Source organism: Cricetulus griseus, chromosome 4 (genome assembly GCF_003668045.3).
Source record: "Cricetulus griseus strain 17A/GY chromosome 4, alternate assembly CriGri-PICRH-1.0, whole genome shotgun sequence".
NCBI classification, from domain to species: domain Eukaryota; kingdom Metazoa; phylum Chordata; class Mammalia; order Rodentia; family Cricetidae; genus Cricetulus; species Cricetulus griseus.
The window spans coordinates 104,942,901-104,963,331 of NC_048597.1; the positions used below are offsets into that span (position 1 = coordinate 104,942,901).

Consider the following 20,431-nt stretch of genomic DNA (forward strand, 5'->3'; position numbering starts at 1 on the left):
CTACCCTCAAGCCTCAAACTGGGACTGTACTGGAGTCAGAGCCCATAATGGGGTGGTAGGTTCAAGTGAGGCAATCGATTAGTCAGGGTGGCCCCTGTCGCAATGTGACTGGAGTCTACAGCAATAAGAGCTGGGACAGAGATACCAAGGACGACCATAGGGAGACAGATACAAGGCAGGCAGTGGTTGCAAGCTAAAGGGGGGGGGGTCTTAGGAGCCACGGTGGCAGCCATGGTCATCCAGCCTCCAGAACATCCAAAAGAAAATGAGCGTTGCCTAAGCCCTTAAGCCACCCAACTGATGGCCTTTCACTATGACGGCCTGGTAAAGTAAGTCAAGTGAGCCAAATGCTGTAGGTCACACAGCTGGCAGGAGGCTGAACCAATACTTGGATACCTGCCAGAGGACACCCAAATAGAGCTCTCACCTACTTCAGTGTGGATGGACTCCCATTGTTGAAGCAGGTTGAAGGTCACATTCAAGATTGAAGCTAGGAAGAGGATGAGCCACAGAGGAAGAAGCTAAGGTTCAGCAGGACAGACAGGGAAGGAGAGAGAAAGAGGACAAGAGAAGTGAGCATGTGTCCACACACCTCACAGCAGCATGCTTCCCACACCCACACCCATCTACCTGCCACCAGCTAAAGACAGATACTGTGGAAAAAAAAATATCCCTCCATCCTGAAGAGTTAGGATGTGCAGCCATATGCTATCACACAGATGAACTTGAAAATAGACCTAGTGAAAGAAGCCATATCCAGGATACAAATGAGGCCAGGCTCAGTGAGACCAGGACAGAAGGATTGACACCAGTTCAAGTCTTGGTCTCAAAATGACAACAAAAGCAGAATATCACAATAAAATCAGAGTTTGCGTACACTGGAGAAACATTCAAAACCAGACCCAGTAAGGTATGCAGGGATTCTACAAAAGGCAAGGAACACCTGAGGGCAGTGGTCCCCTCTGGCAGGGCCACAGGACCACAGGCACCATCTTTTCACCTGGGGCTCACTTAACTTGATGAATGTGTATCGTGACCTTTGCTAGAACTATGTCCTATTTCACAACAATAAGAAACAAAGAGCAGGAGGCACGATGAGGGCTGGGAACAGAGAGCAGATGGAAATCCCAAGGCCAGTGCCTGTCAGGACCCCAGCTACGAAGGAGCAGCTGAGATGGGCTCTCAGCCCAGGGGAGCCAGCAGAGCTGTGCCAGGAGGCCAGATGGGACCAGGGCCAGGGGCTTAGGATTCCTTCAGGGCTCAGAGGCCAGATGAAGGAAGAAGGACAGAAGGAGCCTGCCTGGGTCTCCAACTCCAAAAGACCAGCTCTGACACCTTAGGACTCTGACAGCCGCAATGGTGGACGTGAGTCCTGGGCTGGCCCCAGGCTGGCCAGTGGAAGGATTAACACTTCTTGGAGCATAGAAATGGGGCTAGGAGGCTGGGCATGCCTTTAATTCCAGCACTCGGGAGGCAGAGGCAGGCAGATCTCTGTGAGTTCCAGACCAGCCTGGTCTACAAGAGCTATTTCCAGGACAGCCTCCAAAGCCACAGAGAAACCCTGCCTCGAAACCACCCCTCTCAAAAAAAAAAAAAAAAAAAAAAAAAAAAAAAAGAAATGGGGCTAGGAATGCGAAGAAGTTTAAGCAAGGGCTGGTGCAAGAAACTCTAACCCACACAGGTTCTATTGCCACTGCCCCACTGCTACTACTGTGAAGCCCAACTGCTTTTTCAGCTAAGACACAAGACACATGTCACAGTAGGAAGCTTTTGTGCAGGGACTATGGAAAGAGCATTCATCAATCACAACCCAGGCACCCTGCCTGGAGCCTGGCCACCTCCTCAGCTCCTGGAAAACAGCTGGAAGGATGTATGACAAAAAGGGCTGGCGGTACAACTGGCAGGACAAAGGCGACCCACAAAGGACAAGCCTCTAAACTCAACGCCTACAACCAAGTGGGGCATGGTGGGCAACCCTGCCACCCCAGCTACTAGGGAGGCTAAAACAGGAGGCCTGAAAAGTTCAAGGCCAGACTGGACTCCAAGGGTGAGTTCAAGGCTAGCCTGGGAAAGTGAATGAGACTTTATCTCAAAATAAGTAAAAGGTAGGGCCTTCAAGGTGGCTCAGCAAATGAGGGCACTTTGCTGCAGAGCCTGAGTTCAGTCCTGAGTTGACATGATGGAAGAAGAGAATTGACTCCCCAGGGATGTCCTCTGATCTCTATATGGCCCCTCTATAAGCAAACTGCTGAGAGACAGCTCAGCCATTGAAGAGTGTGTACTGTTCTTGCAAAGAATCTAAATTGAGTTTCCAGCACCCTAGTCAGGTGGCTCACTGTAACTCCTGCCCCAGGGGATCTGGCACCCTCATGTGGCCTCCACAGACACCTTCATTCATGTGCACATACCCACACAGAGAGGCATAATTGAAAGACTATTTAAAAAATAAGTAAGTGGCCAGGCTGTGGTGGCGTACCCCTTTAATCCCAGCACTTGGGAGACAGAGGAAGGTGGATCTCTGTAAGTTTGAGGCCAGCCTGGTCTACAGAGCAAATGCCAGGACAGCCTCCAAAGCCACAGAGAAACCCTGTCTCGGGGGGAAAAAAAAGTAGGTGTAAAAAGTACTTTAAGTCTTAAAAAAAAAAAAAAAAAAGGACTGGGGATGTAGCACATCAGGCAGGAGACCCCAGTTCAGTCCCCAGCCTGGCGGAAAATAAATCAGGTAGATCAGAATGGAGGAAGGGCAAGAAGCAGAAGTTTCACAGACAGGAAACAGACTGTAGCTGCAGGCTGTGGGCAAAGAGACACCTGTGCTTGACCCTAATAGCGATCTGCATGTATTCTCTGCAGGGCCAAGGGGTTTGGGTGAGTGCCAATGTGGCCGACTGTCCTGTGTCAACACACGCCTTTAATCCTAGCACTCTGGAGGCAGAGGCAAGTGGATCTCTGTGAGTTCAAGCCCAGCCTGGTCTCCAGAGCAAGTTCCAGGACAGGCTCCAAAGCTACAGAGAAACCCTGTCTCAAAACAAAACAAAACAAAGCAAAAAAAAAAAAAAAAAAAAAAAAAAATTAAAGAAAGCCTGAAAACGGGAGAATGGCCCACAGCTGATGGACATGGCAGGGCAAAGCTATTCTCCAGAATCAACCTGAGACAACACCAGCCAGTCAAACGCCAGTGGGAAACCTAAGCATGCCATGAGCAAACCTGTTGATGGCTCAGAGCAGCAAACAGATTAGAGTTCTGTTGCTGCACTGATGACAGACCTGGGGTGTGCCAACATGGTGAGTGACACTCACCAGTTTGTTAGTCTAGGTGTTTAACAAGTACAAGTTCCTCTGCCCCCACAAAAGTCAGCTATAGGACATTATTCAGAACAGGGTAAAAAGGCACAGAGACATTAAGGCTTTGCCTGAAGTTACCCAGCAGGGAACTGGCAAAGCCAGGATTCAAATCTGGAATCCAGGTTCCAAGGCCTAACCCCAGAGACTATCCAACTCTTATACCACCTTAACAGTAAGCCTATAAGAACACCCACTTCACACCTCTCCTCCAGGCAGATGGCAAGCATGTGGGCACCCAGGGCACAGCTCAGCTTAGAAAGGGACCCTATCACCAGGCAGTGGTGATACAAGCCTTTAATCCCAGCATTCAGGAAGCAGAGGCAGGAGGATCTCTGTGAGTTCAAGGCCAGCCTGGTCTACAGAGTGAGTTCCAGGACAGCCAGGGCTGTTAGATAGAAGAACCCTATTTCAAAAAACCAAAAGGGGGGGCAGGGAGGGAGGGAAGGAGGGAAGAAGGGAGGGAAGGAGGGAGGGAGGGAGGGAGGGAGGGAGGGAGGGAGGGAGGGAGGGAGGAAGGAAGGAAGGAAGGAAGGAAGGAAGGAAGGAAGGAAGGAAGGGGCACCAGAGAGGCCCTATCCCTGAGGCCCAGCTGCAGTCCCTATACTATTCCAGAAGGGCGGGGCATGCCCTAGAGTCCAGGGTAAAAGCCAACAGCTGCTTTGTCTGTGGCCAGAGCTGACTTCTGAGCCACATTGCAGAACATGCCCAGAGTGGATCAACACCTCTGCATTGGAGCCTGGTGCCCAGTGTAGTGAAGGTCATAGAGGCCTGGGCTCCTTCTCCCACTTTCATCCTAGGGCCCACCCTGAGCCTAGGGGGAGGTACATTAAGCTTCAACTTTGGCAGACCCAGCCCTGACATCTCTCCCACTTTACCAAAACACCTCCTCCTACTCCTGCAGCTGGATGGGAACAAAGAGAAGGATGGGTAGAAGCATAGGGACTCTGTCTGGAAGTCACCATAGAATAACCTGACTACCCCTCACCTACCGAGATCCCTTCCCTTTCCCTAGGTCGAGCATCCCACTTACCTAGCTAGCCTGGAACTGTCAATGTAGCCTGTACTGGCTACCAACCATCCCTATGGCCTTGAACAGACCATGGCCTCCTCTGAGCTTGTTGTCCTTAAAAAGAAAATAAAACTTGGGGGCTAGCAAAATGTCTCAGTCAGTAAGGCCCTTGTGGCCAAGCCTGATGACCTGAGTTCAACACCTGGGCTCCAAATGGTGGAAGGAGGAAGCTGACCCTTGCAAGTTGTCCTGACTTCTGCTCGTGTGTGTGTGTGTGTGTGTGTGTGTGTGTGTGTGTGTGTGTGTGTGAGAGAGAGAGAGAGAGAGAGAGAGAGAGAGAGAGAGAGAGAGAGATACCTCCCACTGTCCCCCTACAAATAAATACATGTGATTTTAACAAAAGGAAAGACGGACCAGGCGTGGTGGCACATGCCTATAATCCCCTGACTGGAAGCAGAGGCAGGATGTCAAAAGTCTGAGGCCAACCTTGGCTACAGTGTGAGACCCTGTCTCAAATAATAATAACAATGATGAGATGATGATGATGATGATAAACTGGGCATGGTGGCACTTGCCTTTAATCCCAGCACTCAGCAGACAGAAGCAGGCAGATCTGAGTTCGAGGCCAACCTGGTCTACAGAGAGAGTTCTAGAGCTACACAGAGAAACCCTGTCTCGAAAAACAAAACAAAACGAAAACAAAACAAAACAAAACAAAAGCTGGAGCCAATGCCAAAGAAAGTATCCCAAATTCATAACCATGAGAGGCAGTGAGTGGAACCTGGGGGTGATTGGGTGCTAACTAGAGGCCAAGGGTTCCTTCCCCACCTGGGTGACCTGTCACCCTTGCCTTCTGTAACCCACAGGACATCATCATTCCATCCCAGCCTAAGTAAGCCCTCAGGAGTTTTCTTGGTGCAAAGTGATTGCCCAGTGAAAAGCATGTGACTCAAGGCCAGCCAATCAGAGGCAATGGACAGTCACAACCGCTCTTAGCACCATTGCTTTGGTTTGTATTGTTTCATGTTTGTTATTTGTATGTATGTATGAGTTTGAGTGTGCTGTGGTACATGCACGGAGGTCAGAGGACATACTGAGGGTGTTGGTTCTCGTCTTCCACTATGTGAGTCTTATGATCAAACACCAGTCAACAAGTTTGGTGGCAAGCATCTTCACTCTCTGGCTTTCTCATTGGTGTTTTCCTTTTCTTTTTGTTTTTGGAGACAGGTCTCATGTAGCCCAGACTGGCCTCGAATTCCCTATGTAGTCAGGATGATTAACTCCAATTCTCTTGTTTAGCCTCTGGAGTGCAAGGATTACAGGTGTGTGATAGTGGCCAGTTTATTTTTGTTCTTCATGCCCGTGGGCCATACCTCCCCATATATAGATATAGATCACTAGCAGGAGAAGCAGTTGTTCCCAGCAGGAGAACCCTAGCCCCACACCGGTGCTACTTAAGAGGAAACCATGGGAGGAAGTGAACTTGCTTTGGTAATAACACTAGGCTTACAGACTGCAGAGGAGAAAGAGCACAGGGCCCACCCCAATCCAGGGCTGCTGAAGGCCATTCACTCCCAAAGATTGTGCACCCCAAACCTACCTCCCCACCTCCTGATCTCTCCAGCCCTTGGTTCAGACAGGTGTGATTTATTTATCCACCGCCCACAGCAGTCCCCATGATGCACGTCTTATGTCTCTGAAAACTGGGTCTATTCTTTCTGGCCCACTGCCTTTGTGTTGGGACAAGAAAGAGGACACTGGAGGAAGCCAGCTGCATAGACATGGGGTACACCCTGGCACAGACACCAGAGAGAAGTTACTGGAGTCAAGAATCAGACCCTGCAAGACCACTGGGTGTGGTCTGGGACATATGAACTCCAGTTCATTCAGTGGCCTCAGGAGGTGGTCCCAGTCCAGGTCCTGGTCCCAGAAGACAGACTGACTCACCCACAGCCCCCAGAATGGAGCAGAGCCAGGCTGTAATTTCAATAATGGCCACTAGGGCCCTCCTCCTGCCTCCACACAGGTCCCACCCCAGCCAGGTCACCACTGTGGAGTAAAGCCATGTACAAAACATACAGGATCCCCATCCTGGTAGGACATCAACCAAATGAATGAGATTGTTGGAGGGTGAGCTCAGGGAAAGTCCCAGAGGGATCCTTGGGGGAGGTGGGGAAGCTGGTGGCCAGGAAGTGTCTTAGAAAAAAACCCCACTTACAGGTGTGGGGTGTAGACGGGTGACAGAGCACTTGTCTAGCATGGGTGCATCTCTGCGTCACTCCCAGGTCCCACGAAATACAAATAAGTGACACTTATTTTGAAACACAGGAGAGGAACTGAGTAAAAGAGCCAAGAGCAGAAGGAAGAGCACCTAAGATTGGAAGAGAAGGTGGGCCTGTGCGTGCCTGGTGTGTGTGTGTGTGTGTGTGTGTGTGTGTGTGTGTGTGTGTAGAGGCCAAGATGCTGCCTGGTGTGTGTGTGTGTGTGTGTGTGTGTGTGTGTGTGTGTGTGTGTGTGTGTAGAGGCTAAGATGCTGCCTGCCCTGTGTGTCTGTTTCTATGTGTGTGTCTATGTGTGCCTGTGTGTATCTCTCTCTCTCTCTCTCTCTCTCTCTCTCTCTCTGTGTGTGTGTGTGTGTGTGTGTGTGTGTGTGTAGGTCAGAGGACAACCTCAGGTGTGGTTCCTCAGACACTATCCACCTTACTTTTTGAGATATGGTCTCTCCTTGGCCTGGAGCTCCCTGATTCTGCAGTATTGTCTGGAGTCACTGAGCCTCAGGGATTTGCCTGTCTCTGCCTCCCCAGCCCTGAAATTATCAGCATTTTTGACTTGGATTCTGGGGATCAAATCTGATGAGAGCCCCACATCATCTCACCTGCCTGGAACCTGAACCAGCTCTTTAAACCACAGCACCTGTGTATTCCAAAGAGCAGTCTGAGACAGGAAAAGCTGCTAGGCCAGCCATGGCTGGGCAGTGGCATCATAGCATCCATGGCCTGGCACGGGACCTCACAGTGCCAAGGGTCTCAGGACACCTTGTGATTCAGCCTGTCCACTTTGGCTAATTATTTGGGAACCCGAGGCCCAGTGCCAGGCATTAGTTCCAACACTGGGGACAGAAAACAAACACCACAGAGGTCCTTGCCCTCCTGAGCTTAGGATTCCCATGGGGACAACGTGGCAGAAGGAAAAAGCCCAATATACAGGTAAATGTCACAGGTAAACAGTATAGTGTATTGGGACTGAAGAAAAAACATGGTGGGATGAGGTGGAGATTGAGGCCAGAGGGGCCTTCAGTATCAACTACAGGGGCCAGTGTAGACTTCCCAAGTAGGTGCAATCTGAATTGACATAAGTGTGGTCACTCATTGGGACATGTCACCGGCATAAGACCACAGACCTGGCCCATGCATGAGGGGAAGAGGAAAGGACAAGCCAGGAAGGTATCAAAGGGCAGGTACTAGCCTCATGGCACAGTGGAAGGACCTAGGGTGTACTGGGAGCTGGGGAGAACAAAGGAGACATTGGAATAGTTCAAGAATCCAGATGAGCCAGGCGGTGGTAGCGAACACCTTTAATCCCAGCACTCGGGAGGCAGAGGCAGGCAGATCTCTGTGAGTTCGAGACCACCCTGGTCTACAAGAGCTAGTTCTAGGACAGTCTCCAAAGTCACAGAGAAACCCTGCCTCACACCCCCACCCCCTCAAAAAAAAAAAAGGAATCCAGATGAACGGTACAGTGGCAGAAGCCAGCCTCAGGAAAGGGACTGAAGGTTCTCATGTCCCCAGGGCTCAAGTGTGGGAGGCAGATGATGGCTGTCCCCAAGGTCTTGGCTGGTTGCCACAGTATGGAAGACCACATGCCAAGCTAATCATGAAGGTGAGGTGGACAAGCCTGGACATGAGGAGGAGGGTCAAGAAAAAGTAAGATACCTGGCAAACCAGAGTCTTCCTTTGAGGTCAATGCTGGTGTTCAAGAGAAAAATGAAGGCCCATGGGGAACAGTCTAGGGCTGAGCTAAGGGCCTGAACAGTGAGTTGGGGCCTGGGCATACCCCACCAGAGTATGGCTGAGGCAAGGTGAGGACTTGCCAACCAACTGTGAGCATTCAGGAGCAAAAAAATCAGCTCCAGCCCAGCAAGAACCATAAAGACATCCAGAAGCCCTACAGCTAAAGTGGCCCAAGAGCCGTTCTAGAAGCTTCCAGGGAGGGTGGAAGGAACTTCATTGAAAAGTCAGGAAGTAAGCAAGGGTCAAGCCACTCCTGTTCCTTCCCTGAAGATCACAAAGCAGAGAGATGGGGTGGGAGAAGACAAGAAAGCCCCAGGTCTGAGGAGGCCATGACTCTGACAAGTTGTAGAGCACCCCTGACATCCATGGCTTGGAGTGGAAATCTCACCCCTGAACAGCAATGTAGCCTCCTCAGCCCCTGAGGCTCAGAGCCAGGCTGAGTCAGGCCTGTTTTTTGTTTCTGTTTGCAGCTCAGCCAGGCCTGACCCTGTCCTAGGCCAGTGGTGGAAGATGGAAAGGAGAGAGGTAAAAGGATCACCTGTTCTTGTTATCTGTTTTCCATTTTTATCAACTTTCTTTTTTCTTTTTCTTTTTGTTTGTTTAAGGCCGGTCACACTGTAGCCCAGGCTGGCCTGGAATTGGCAATCCTCCTGCTTCAGCCTCCTCTCCTGTTTCTACTCTTGACAAAGCCCCTGGCTGAATCTTCCTCAAACTAAATTAGTGACACTGAATCCAGAGCAGAAGACTTGGGGCTTCTCAGCTGAACTCCCAGGTCCTAAAATGGGCAGTGTCAAACACCCAGTGGCAACCTGGGAAGGGGCACATGGTGGTCTGGAGCCTTTCTTTTGCTGGCCAAGGATGTATGAACATTCGTCTGTACTCTAAAAGCCACAGATGGCCACAGAGCTGGCAGCCTGGGCCAAACCTCTTAGGAACCAACATATACCGAGGAGAGGCTCTACAGAGAACCAGTGGCCTCCAAGACTGGCTCCAGAGTCAGCTGTTGGGATCTAAGTCCAGTGCACAAGAATCCAGGTAGCTGAACTATTGGAGTTGGGGTGAATCTGGGTGAGTCACTGTGTGAGAACAGTAAGGAGTACATCCTCCAAGAAAGGTCCCTGAGTACTTCCAGGAAACAAAAAGGAGAGCCTGGCTTCAATGCCAGATAGGAGCACCTAACTACTGCATACAGTGACAGCATAGTGACAATGACTCTTTTTTTCTGTCTGCAGTGCTGAGGTTGGAGACCAGTGGTTTGCACCTGCTTGGCCATCACTCTGCCATGTAGCCACGCATGAAGGTTCTCATCTGTGACATTTACCTGACTTCAGCACATGGGAACATGATACATGTGTGCATGTGTCCACGAGTGCCCAGACAATGACCTATATGCCTGCGGCCACATGTGGATGAGTAGCAACTCGTGTGGTACATAGAAACACACATATCCACATAAGTCAACACTGGACCATACACTGAGCTGCATGTGCTAGAACACCTGGGGACATATGCCATTGTGCACGCATTCGCCAAAAGTTGTGTATATCAACAGACACATGAACTGGAGACAAGAGCACTAGTGGATATACAAGGAGCCAGGAGGGAACAGAAGTAAACTCTTGGAACTAAAAATAGGCAGTCTATAGCCACAGCCACAGACCTGCAGGGAACTAAAATAGCCCCTCACATGCCGGAGAGACCGGAAGCTAGGCAGCAGGAAAGAGGAAGAAAATAGAAGAAATCCCAGCACACTCAAGCATCTCTATCTAGGGCCTGGAAAGCAGGGAACCTGCAGGGAAACCCATCCTGACACTGAGGGCCCCAGAACCCACTGGGAGAACAGACCTTAGCCTCAAGATCACAGGGTGCCACAAGCTGGGGAAAGGTAGACCTTCCCAATAAGTCCTCCTGAGAGGACTTTCTCAGGTAGTCACAGGACAAAGGCCTAGAGTATACCCACTGGCCATATAGATAAATGTAAGACTAATCCATGAAGGATAAAGGAATGAAGGACCAGAGTGGCCTTGGGCCTCTCCAGTCAGGGTAAGCTGTTCAAAACCCAGAAGCTACAATCTACCTATCAGCAGAGGCTACACCACCACAGGCTTTGAATTCACTGAAAATCTTGGTCCTGTTACCTAAATCTGTGTGACCTGGGACAAGTCACTTTCTATCTATGTGAGTCTGTGTCTGTCTCCCTGGATGAAAGAGAAGGCAACTGTAGCCATTCAGACACTAAATAAATTGCTTTGGAAATCTTCAGACACTCAGGATAACACTGTATCTACAAGTCGCTATTGGCCATCAGCTCCACCTTCCAAGTGCCAGGCCAAGAAGCTCTGCCAAAGGTCAGAAAACAACTCAGGGATGGTGTGGATAGCCCAGGCTAGCCCAACTCCTAAGCGTTCCCTGGGTATCTGTAGGGAGTATTGGGAGAAAGAGACAAAACTGAGGTGAGCAAGGGTAGACAGCCATCTGCCAGCATCCCAGGCAGCTCCCAGCCCCTCCCTGGGCCAGAAAGGACCACATACAGGCCTGTGACAGAATAAGGATGGAGGGCTGGAGAGATGGCTCAGATGTTAACAACACCAGCTGCTCTCGTAGAAGACCTGGGTTCAGTTCCCAGAACCCACATGTCAGGTCACAGCCATCCATTACTCCAGTTCAGGCTGAAGGACATGCCAGGGCCTTTAAAGTAGGACTAGGTATAGTGGGCTCAAACCAGGAAGATGGCCGGAGGTGGGGGTGAGGGTGGCTGAGTTGAGGGAGGGAAAGGGAGACAGACTAAGTGGGGATCTTCAGGCTGCTGAGAGGAATTTGGGGTTCACTCGGAGAAAGATGGGGAATGTCAAAGGATCTGAGCAGGGAGGACATCGTCCCTCTGGCTGCCTGTGAAAAGCTGGGTGAGACTACTACAGGGATCCAAGTAGGCAGAGAGGCCACAGGGTTACAGGGGGTATAAAGGGTGAGTCCCCCAGGCATGTGAAGTTGAGATGTTGGTGAGGCAGCAGGAAGCAGCAGACAGAAGCCAGCAGGTATGAACAGCCTGGGTCTTCTAGGCCTCAGAAGATTAAGAGACAAAGCACCTGGGTCAAATTCAACAGGAAAGCCTACTTAAGGACAGCAGAGGTGCTGCAGTCGTGGACGTGGGAAAGATTGTGTGGCCCTCTGATGAAGGCGGTGGCCCCAAGGACGGGCAGCTGCATGCCAGGCTGGATTCTAGGTGCAACACCCAGGGTCTCAGTGCTGGTGGGCTTGCCTCTGGGACACTGTCATAGGGCAATTACCACCTTCATCTGCTTCTTTCATTGACAAGGATCTGTGTTACCATGCCACCTGTGCTGGCTAGTTTTATGTCAACTTGACAAGTCATCTGAGAGGAGGAAACCTCAATTGAGAAAATGCCTCCATAAGATCGGGCTGTACACAAGCCTGTAGAGCATTTTCTTAATTAGTGATTGATGTAGGCAGACCCAGGCCATTATGGGTGGAGCCACTCCAGGGCTGGTGGTCCTGCTTTCTATAAGAAAGCAGGCTGATAGAGGCTGGAGAGATAGTTCTGATGTTAAGAACACTGGCTGTTCTTCCAGAGGTCCTAAGTTCATTTTTTTTTTTAAGATTTATTTATTTCATATACACTGTTCTACCTACATGCCAGAAGAGGGCACCAGATTGAATTGTAGATGGTTGTGAGCCACCATGTGGTTGCTGGGAATTGAACTCAGGACCTCTGGAAGAACAGTCAGTGCTCTTAACCTCTGAGCCATCTCTCCAGTTCCCAGAGGGCCTAAGTTCAATTTCCAGCAACCACATGGTGGCTCACAACCATCTATAATGAGATCTGGTGCCCTCTTCTGGCCTGCAGAGAACTATATACATAATAAATATTAAAAGAAAAAAAAAGCGAGTCCATTCAGAACCCTCCTCCCTCCTATCCTTTATTTAAAAAAAAAAAAAAAAAAAAAAAAAAGCAGGCTGAGCTAGGCAATAAGCAGCACACACACACACACACACACACACACACCCACACACACCCAGGGCCTCTGAATCAGCTTCTGCCTCCAGGTTCTTATCCTACTTGAGTTCCTGTCCTGTCTTCCTTTAATAATCAATAGTGATGTGGAAGTGTAAGACAAATAAACCCTTTTCTCCCTGCCTTGCTTTAGTCATGGTGCTTCATCAATCATAACTATAACTAAGACACTGCCTCACTTGTCATTTTAGTTAAATTCATAACACATGGATATAGTCCCTTTTTGTTTTTAAAGAGGGCAGATGGGTTGGTACAGGCCTGTTACCCCAGAATTCAGGAGGCTGAGGCAGGAGAATTTCAAATAAAGCCTGGGTAACCTAGTGAGACATTGCCTCAAAGGACTACAAACAACATAATAACCAGTAGGGCTGGTGAGATGGCTCAGCAGGTAAAGGGGCTTGCTGCCAAGCCTGAGGACTGGAGTTCAATCCCTGGGACCCACATAGTAGAAGGAGAAAACTGACTCCTGAAAGTTGTTCTCCTGAAAGTTGTGCTGTGTCAACCCCTCCACTCACACATAAATAAATACATGCATATAATATTTTACAAAAAGAATCATGGTGCGTTGGAGAGATGGCTCGGTAGTTAAGAAAGCACTGGCTCTTCCAAAGGACCTGGGTTCAATTCCTATCACCCACATGGCGGCTCACAACCATCTATAAGTCCAGTTCCAGAGACTCTCACACCCTGTTCTATGTGTCTATGAAGGCACTGCACACATGAGGTGCACAGATGTACACGAAGGGAAAACACCCATACACATAAAATAAAAATTCAAAGAATCATGGACCAGGCATTATCTACTTTGGGTGAGTGGTGTGCATCTTGCCATACCTTTTTCTGAACTGTTACTGCACTGACATGAATCTGTTGAAAACATAGAAAACTATTACCTTTTTGTTTGTTATGTTTTACAGCACAGAGGATTAAATCCAGGTTTTTACACATGTTAGACAAACACTCTGTCACTGAGCTGTATCCTCAGTTTTCTTTTTACCTATTAATGAATAATTCATTCATCCATTCATTTATAAGGCAGAGTCTCTCTATGTATGTATCCCTGGCTGTCCAGGAACTCGACTCAGAAATCTGCCTGCCTCTGCCTTCTGAACACTGGGATTAACAATGCCTACCAACGTACCTAGCTTACATTTTACTTAAAGACAGGGTCTCACTGTTTGAACTTCCTGTATAGCCCAGGAATTTACATTCCTCCTGCCTTAGCCTGCAAGTGCCTGGGATCACAGGCAAGAGGGACTTTAACAGAAACAGCCATTTTTCTCCATCAACCATGTGTTTTCCTTTCTCTTATTTGTTTTTCTTTGGGGTTTTGTTTGCTTGAGACAGGGTCTCTCTGTGTAGCCCTGGCTGTCCTGGAACTCACTCTGTAGACCAGGCTGGCCTCAAACTCACAGAGAATTGCCTGGCTCTGCCTCCCAGAGGGCTGAGATTAAAGGTATGGGCCACCCCTGCCCAGCCCATGTATTTTTGTAACCTGACCCTTCCTAATTCTTTTTTGGCTGTGCCCAGCAGCTCACTGTACAGAGTGGGCTCTTACCCATTTCCTGCTTCCCAGTGGAGTCCCTCCCAGCCCACCACAGGCTGTGCTCGATAAACAGCTCCCCGACCTTTGCTATGGCCCAGATCCCTTATCTGTAGAAAGGAAGAATTCCGCAGCCTGGGCCTGTTTCACAACGCTGTGGTTGGGTTCAAACCAGAAAGAGGCAGGCAAGACATTTCCAAAGGCGCTTGTAATCTCCTTTGTAACTTGCTAATCCCTCAGAGGAGCAAACCAGATCTGGTCCCTGTCTCACTGAGAAAGCCCAGCTCCCAAGTGACGGACTAGCCCCAGCTAGCACATGTCACAGTGCACCTACACCCCTAAGCTCTGGAAACTGTCACCGACGTGGGCATCACATTCCTGCCCAACCTCATGGAGCCAAAGGTGTGAATCAAAGTCACGGAATAGCCAAAGTGGGTGATGTTATGAAAGAAGACATAAGGGGGAAGTTGGATAGTCCCACGGCTTGTCAGCAGGAGTAAAGATGAAAATGCCAAAAGTGAAATGGAGCACACCTGTGGGTCCATAGGCTAAGAATCACACTGTGAAAGTGTCTTTGGACTCACACAGGAGGGTGTGTGTTCTCTGTAGCCTGGGACAAAAGAAGTGGCCAGTCAACAGAGGAACAGGTGAACAAAGGACTACCACACAGTGGGGAGGCAGTTAACAGATTGGCATGTTCTGCCTGTCATGCAGAAACCTTTGAACAGGGCTGGGAAGACAGCTCAGTGGGTCAAGTACTTCCTAGAGGATCTCAGTTATGATTCTCAGAACCCAAACAAAAGTTGAACACTGAGCCAGGTGTGGCCAGGTGTGCTACATGCCTTTGGAGACAGAAGCTGGTGGATCCCTGAATTTGATTGAAACCAGCCTGGTCTGCAGAGTAAGTTCCAGGACAGCGAGGGCTACACAGAGAAACCCTGTCTCAAACAAACAAACAAACAAACAAAAATAACAAAAACAAAAAAGAAAGCAAAAATCAAAACAAATAAAACCTCTGAGCACAGTAGTTCATGTCTGGAACTCCAGCATGTGGAGACAAGCAGATCCCGGGGACTCACCAGCCAGTGTCTGGAAGAAAAGGTACACAACCCCCCCCCCATATCCAGTGAGAAAGCCTGTCTCAAAATAGGTGGAGAGCAATTGAGGAAAACACCAGACATCAACCTCTAGCCTTGACTTGTACACACACACACACACACACACACACACACACACACACACACCTTTAAGTACTAACACTGAACAGAAAGCCATACTACTTAAGCCAGGCACGGTGGTGCACGTATTTTAATCCCAGCACTCAAGAGGTAGCCAAACATGGATCCCTGAGTTTGAGGCCAACCTGGGGTACATAGTGAGACCCTGACTCAAAAAAAGAAAAAAAAAATAGAGGGAGGGAGGGAGGAAGAAAAGCACATACTATCCAGTTCAGGTTTTGTACAAGATGTCCAGAGTTAGCAAGGTGACTCAGTGGGCAAAGTGCTTGCTGGACAAACAGGACCTGAGTTTAAACCCCCAGCACATTAAATGTTGGGCATAGCTGAGAGTGCACCTATAACCAGGGTGCTATGGGAAGGCAAAGACAGGAAGATGGCTGGGACTTGCTGGCCGCCTACCAGGCACACGCTCGCACACGTGTGTGCACCCACACACTTACACACACACACACACACACACACACACACAAGTGCGCTCACACATGATTGTAGATACATAAAAAGATCTAAAGAGATTCCATACCTATGATAAGATCAAAAGAAATTCCCACCCCCTCTCTCTCTAGTGTGTGTTGGAACTCAGAGCCTATTACATGCTGGGTAACTGCTCTATCATTGACCTATATATAACCCTAGTCCTGATTTTTTTCTTTATAATTTATTTATCTTTAATTTTATGACATTGGTGTTTTGCCTGCATGTATGTCTGGGTGGGGGTAGCAGATCCCCTGGAATTAGATTTACAGATAGTTGTGAGTTTCCATGTGGGTGCTGGGAATTGAACCCAGGTACTCTGGAAGAGACCACTGGGCCATCTCTCCAGCTCCCTGTTTTGTTGTTTTGGTTTGGTTTTTGGAGACAGGGTTCTCTGTATTGCTTTGGAGCCTGTCCTGGAACTTGCTCTGTAGACCAGGCTGGCCTTGAACTCACTGAGATTGGCCTGCCTCTGCCTCTCCAGTGCTGGGATTAAAGGCCACCAACGCCCACCTTGTTTTTGTTTTTCTTAAACAACCTAGTATTCCTGCCTTTTATACTTCAACTTCTTTAACTGACAAAAAAAAAGCATAAAACATGAAAATTCAAAAAACAAGACTTCCATTCAAGTCTTACAGAACGAAAGTAGCCAAAGTCAACTCCAGGGTCCCTCCCCTCTCCCCTCCACCCCCGCCCTCCAGCCAGCCGCTGAAGTGAGCTTTCTTCTCCCACAGGAGGTCGGCTACACTCCAGCCAGGGCGTCTAAGAAGCGGCTGTCTCGGACTAGGCGTGTCTTCCTGTCTTCCTTCCTTCACACCACTCAGCCCCCAACCAATCGCCTTTGGGATTTTCACAAGCAGGGTGCTGGAAGCCGCTCACTCAAACTTAAAGCCCCAAGCTTCTAGCTGTAGGACAACTCAGCAAAACATGGTTTTCCTTCTCAAAGCCCGGGGCAGATGCCCCCGTTCCACTGACCCGACAGGCATGTGCAGTCCCCCAACGCTAACACGTTAACACCCCACTACCCCCACCCCCGCAGATATCCTTAGCCTCTGTACCAACCCAATAAAGACAACACTCCTAAGAGCCTGGGAACCAGCTGAGATTCCCTCCTCACCCCCAAATAGGAGAGCAGGGGTCACCTGCTCACTCCACCCACCGTAAACTGGGTGAGGAGCAGGCAGCCAGCCCACGTGCTGAATGCACAGGGCCGGGTCTTGGTGTTGGTGAAACCATAGGCTGCCACTCAGACAAGGCTGCCATCGCTACTTTGCTAGTTCTGATGCTCCAACGTAAAAGGGTTTCCCTCTTCCCCAGACACCGCAACCCCTGGAACCCTGGGACTTCTTTGCCATCAGACCTGAAGGATCTTCAGGTACGCACAAGGGTGGAAAATCCAAAGCACTAGAACTGACAGTCTGGCCACCTGTGGCTCCATCTGGAAAGCCAGCCAGGTCCTGGGAGGTGGCATCCAGCCTAAGAAAGAGCAACATTCATTCATTCATTCATTCATTCATTCATTCATTCATTCATTCATTCCCTCCTTCATTCACCCTATGAAGGGGCACAGAACACGAAGCCATTCTTAAATTCCCAGTAAACAAACCCTCTGAGAGGAAAGATGTCAATCAACCCACGTAACAACAGCCTCTTCTATATCCCAGGTCCAGTTCTAACTGGATGTTCCCTAAAAGCCAGACTCGGTTTCCCCTTCCGGGGTAGCTGAGTCTCAGAAACATCCTTCGCTGGAGCGTAATCACACGGTAATCTCCAGGACTTAATGAGCTCTGGGCTCAATCGGAGGACACAGGCTCCCAGGGCATAGTCTGTGGCTTTACCGGCACCGCCCGCCTAATATAGGTCCCTGGTTGAAAGGGCAACGGGACCCAAGGCTGAACGAGATCAGGAGAGAGGCCTGGCTGCCTGCCCTCGCAGACCTGGGTACTGTCTGCCTCTGCCAGAGCGTGGGGAGGAAAGCTGCTTAACTCTCCAGGCTGGCAGGCAGTGTGGGGGCGAGCCAGGGCATCGCTGGGGCATCTGGGCGGGAGGAGCCAGGCAGAGTACCCACAGAAAACTGGGCGTCCGTGGGAGCCTACAGAGATACAGGGGCCACCAACGGCCCACGGCCCTGAGGTCACTAGGTACAGTCACCAGCCGGGATGTGTAGAAGGGCTGGAGGTCAGGGCAGCAGCAACCGAAACTCAGGCACAACCAGGCCACACTTCTGCTTCAGTGAGGGTCAGGACCCTGGGACTCTGGTGACTCAGACCTCCAAGCCTCCGGGGTGAGCCTGGGCCTCCCAGGTGGGAAGGTGGGAAGCGCCACTGTCCCACCCTGCGTCCCGCTCCGCCGGAGGACGCATCACTCACCTTCAGTACCTGCTGTTTGATGAGCGAGGGCATCACGAGGATCATAACCACACCGAGCACAGCGCACAGCAGCCCCACGACGCCCAGCCCCACCGCCACCCAGCGCGCCCTGGCGCTGCCGCCCATGTCCGCGTGTGCGGCCCGGGCTCGCGGGGCTCAGGGACTGAAGGGGGACAGCGACAGAAGCGACAGAGGCCACAGAGATGACAGAAGCCGAGGCTCACGTTCCAGCAAGGTGAGTCTCAGGCAGTGGCCGGAGCAGCAGTAGCCCTGCAGGTGGCCAGAGGCTTTATGCGCCATGGCCCGGGCAGCCCGCCCCCTCGCGCAGCGCGGGATTCCGGAGGGGGGGGTTGGGTGGGCGGGAAGTGGGCGGTGCTCTGATGGTGAGTCATGGGCGTGGCCTCCATCTGGAGCGGCCCCTTCGAGTTGTCGCGGCTCTCTGAACCAAAGCACAGTGTGCCTGGATTCCCCCTGCGTGCTCCCCTCTGCGCTTCCTTGTCTCTCTCGCTTGTCAAAGTGGGAACCGACGACGTGCTCTCCATAGAGCGCAGAAGCCCCTGGCACCTCTGCACTAGCTACCCCTACTCCTGCAGACTCTTCTTTCTCTGGACTTGTGCAAATGCCTCCAGCTCCAGCATCCCCTGCCTTGCACCAGATGCAGTCATCTGGGGCCTGCCTCCGGGCCACGCACGCCCTCCACTCCGAATTCCTGGCTCCCTCCCGGCCTTTGCACACCCTCCATTCAGTGTCCCTCCCGGCCTTTGCATGCTGTCCACTCGGAATTCCATGTCTCGGGACCTTTGCAAATCCTCCACTAGGAATTTCGAGTCCTTCACTTTCTTTGTATACCCTCCAGGTGGCAGACACCCGCTGGGCCCCGACTCCATCCAGGAAGGTGTTCTAGGGGCTTATCAAGCAGAGATGCCTCGCCTGGCCACTATGCTCCCTGGTGACTCTTATCACCCAGCACCACTGGCTCGTTTGCGCTCAGTTGGGCGTCTTTCTGACATAAACCCCACTTAGGGAGGCGGGGACTCTGTATTTTCCCGACCTGCCCAGTGCGCAGTTAGCTTAAAACAAGGTTTCTCAACATGTAGGTCGCGCGACCACTGTGGAAGCTTGAAGAACCTTTTCACAGAGATTGACTAAGACCATCAGAAATATCAAATATTTACATTACGATTCATAACGGTAGTAAATTACAGTTATGAAGTAGCAAAGAAAATATTTCTAATTTGGGGTCACCACAACATGAGGAACTGTATTGCAGGGTCACAACATTAGGAAGGTTGAGAACTGCTGCTCTAATCCTAACCGGCTGTGTTACTTACTGCCAAGAAAACTGAGGCACAGGGCAACTTACTCAATGAGGCAAGGCCTGCTTCCCACTCAGGACATAAAGAGTGGATATCACAACTGAGAAAACCCAGTCCTACATGTGTTGGGTGTCACTACCTTCCCCAGGCAACCTCTTATAGGCCAGGTCCTTGACTCTCTCAAGGGTGCTGCTGCCCTATAAGACTCCTCCTGGGTCACACAAGGATGGCCCAGCAGTGTCCCTGATATCAGGTACCCCAAGCTAATATTCCTAAGAACATGGGCCACTCCAGCTCCTGTTAAATCCCAGAAGGGCTTCTCTTGGGAACCACCTTCAGCAAAATGTCCCCAAGTCAGGATTTACTGAGCATCTGGTAAATTCTGGAGAGAAATTCTGCCAAGCCATACTTCCAGCCCTGACCTCCATTAGGGGCATGGGATAGGAACAGGTGCAGAGGAACCTGGATTGTGAAGACGCCCAGCCCAGAGCCTTGAGTCCCCTCAGCACCTCTTGCCCTTTTCTGTAATGAGGAAGGGATCGGAACTGTATTCCATTGGTAACTGGCCAGCCCTCCCACCCCCACTCCCCAAAGCCTGGAATGTCCACATAGGACTAGATGATGTTCCAAGGCCCCACCCACCTCTGTCCCTGTGTCCACTGAACTCACAGCCTCCTGTCTGTCTTTTTCCTGTATCTAGGTGTGTGCATGTTTGTGAGTGCACCTGAATATGCCCTTTGAGACAGAATGTCCTACTGGGAAGTGACTGGCCATCCAGCCCCTGGAATCATCCCTCCTGTCTCTGCCTGCCCAGCAATGGAACTACCAGCATTGAGTTTGTTTGTTTGTTTTAGATTTATTTATTTCATGTGTGCAAGTGTCTTTCCTGCATGTATGTCTGTGCACCATGTGTGTGCCTGGTGCCCTCAGAGGTCAGAAGAGGGCAGCAGATCCCCTGGAACTGTAGTTATGGCAGCTATGCGCTGCCATGTGGGTGCTGAGAATGGAACACAGGCGCTCTGCAAGAGCTGCAAGGGCTCTTAACTACTGAGCCATCTCTCCATCCCAGAAGTTGGTCTTTTTTTTTTTTTTTTTTT

At 50.4% G+C, this 20,431-nt stretch overlaps 1 protein-coding gene across 1 annotated transcript in view; it reads right to left on the bottom strand.

Moving 5' to 3' along the window:
• The window catches only part of Scarb1 (scavenger receptor class B member 1), a 68,831-nt gene extending 50,532 nt beyond the window's left edge, over positions 1 to 18,299 (bottom strand). Inside the window, exon 1 of the mRNA NM_001244848.2 lies at positions 18,019 to 18,299. Within this exon, the coding sequence (NP_001231777.1) occupies positions 18,019 to 18,144 (126 nt within the window). The 5' untranslated portion in view covers positions 18,145 to 18,299. The remainder of the gene's footprint in view (positions 1 to 18,018) is intronic.
• Between the last annotated feature and the right edge of the window lie 2,132 nt (positions 18,300 to 20,431).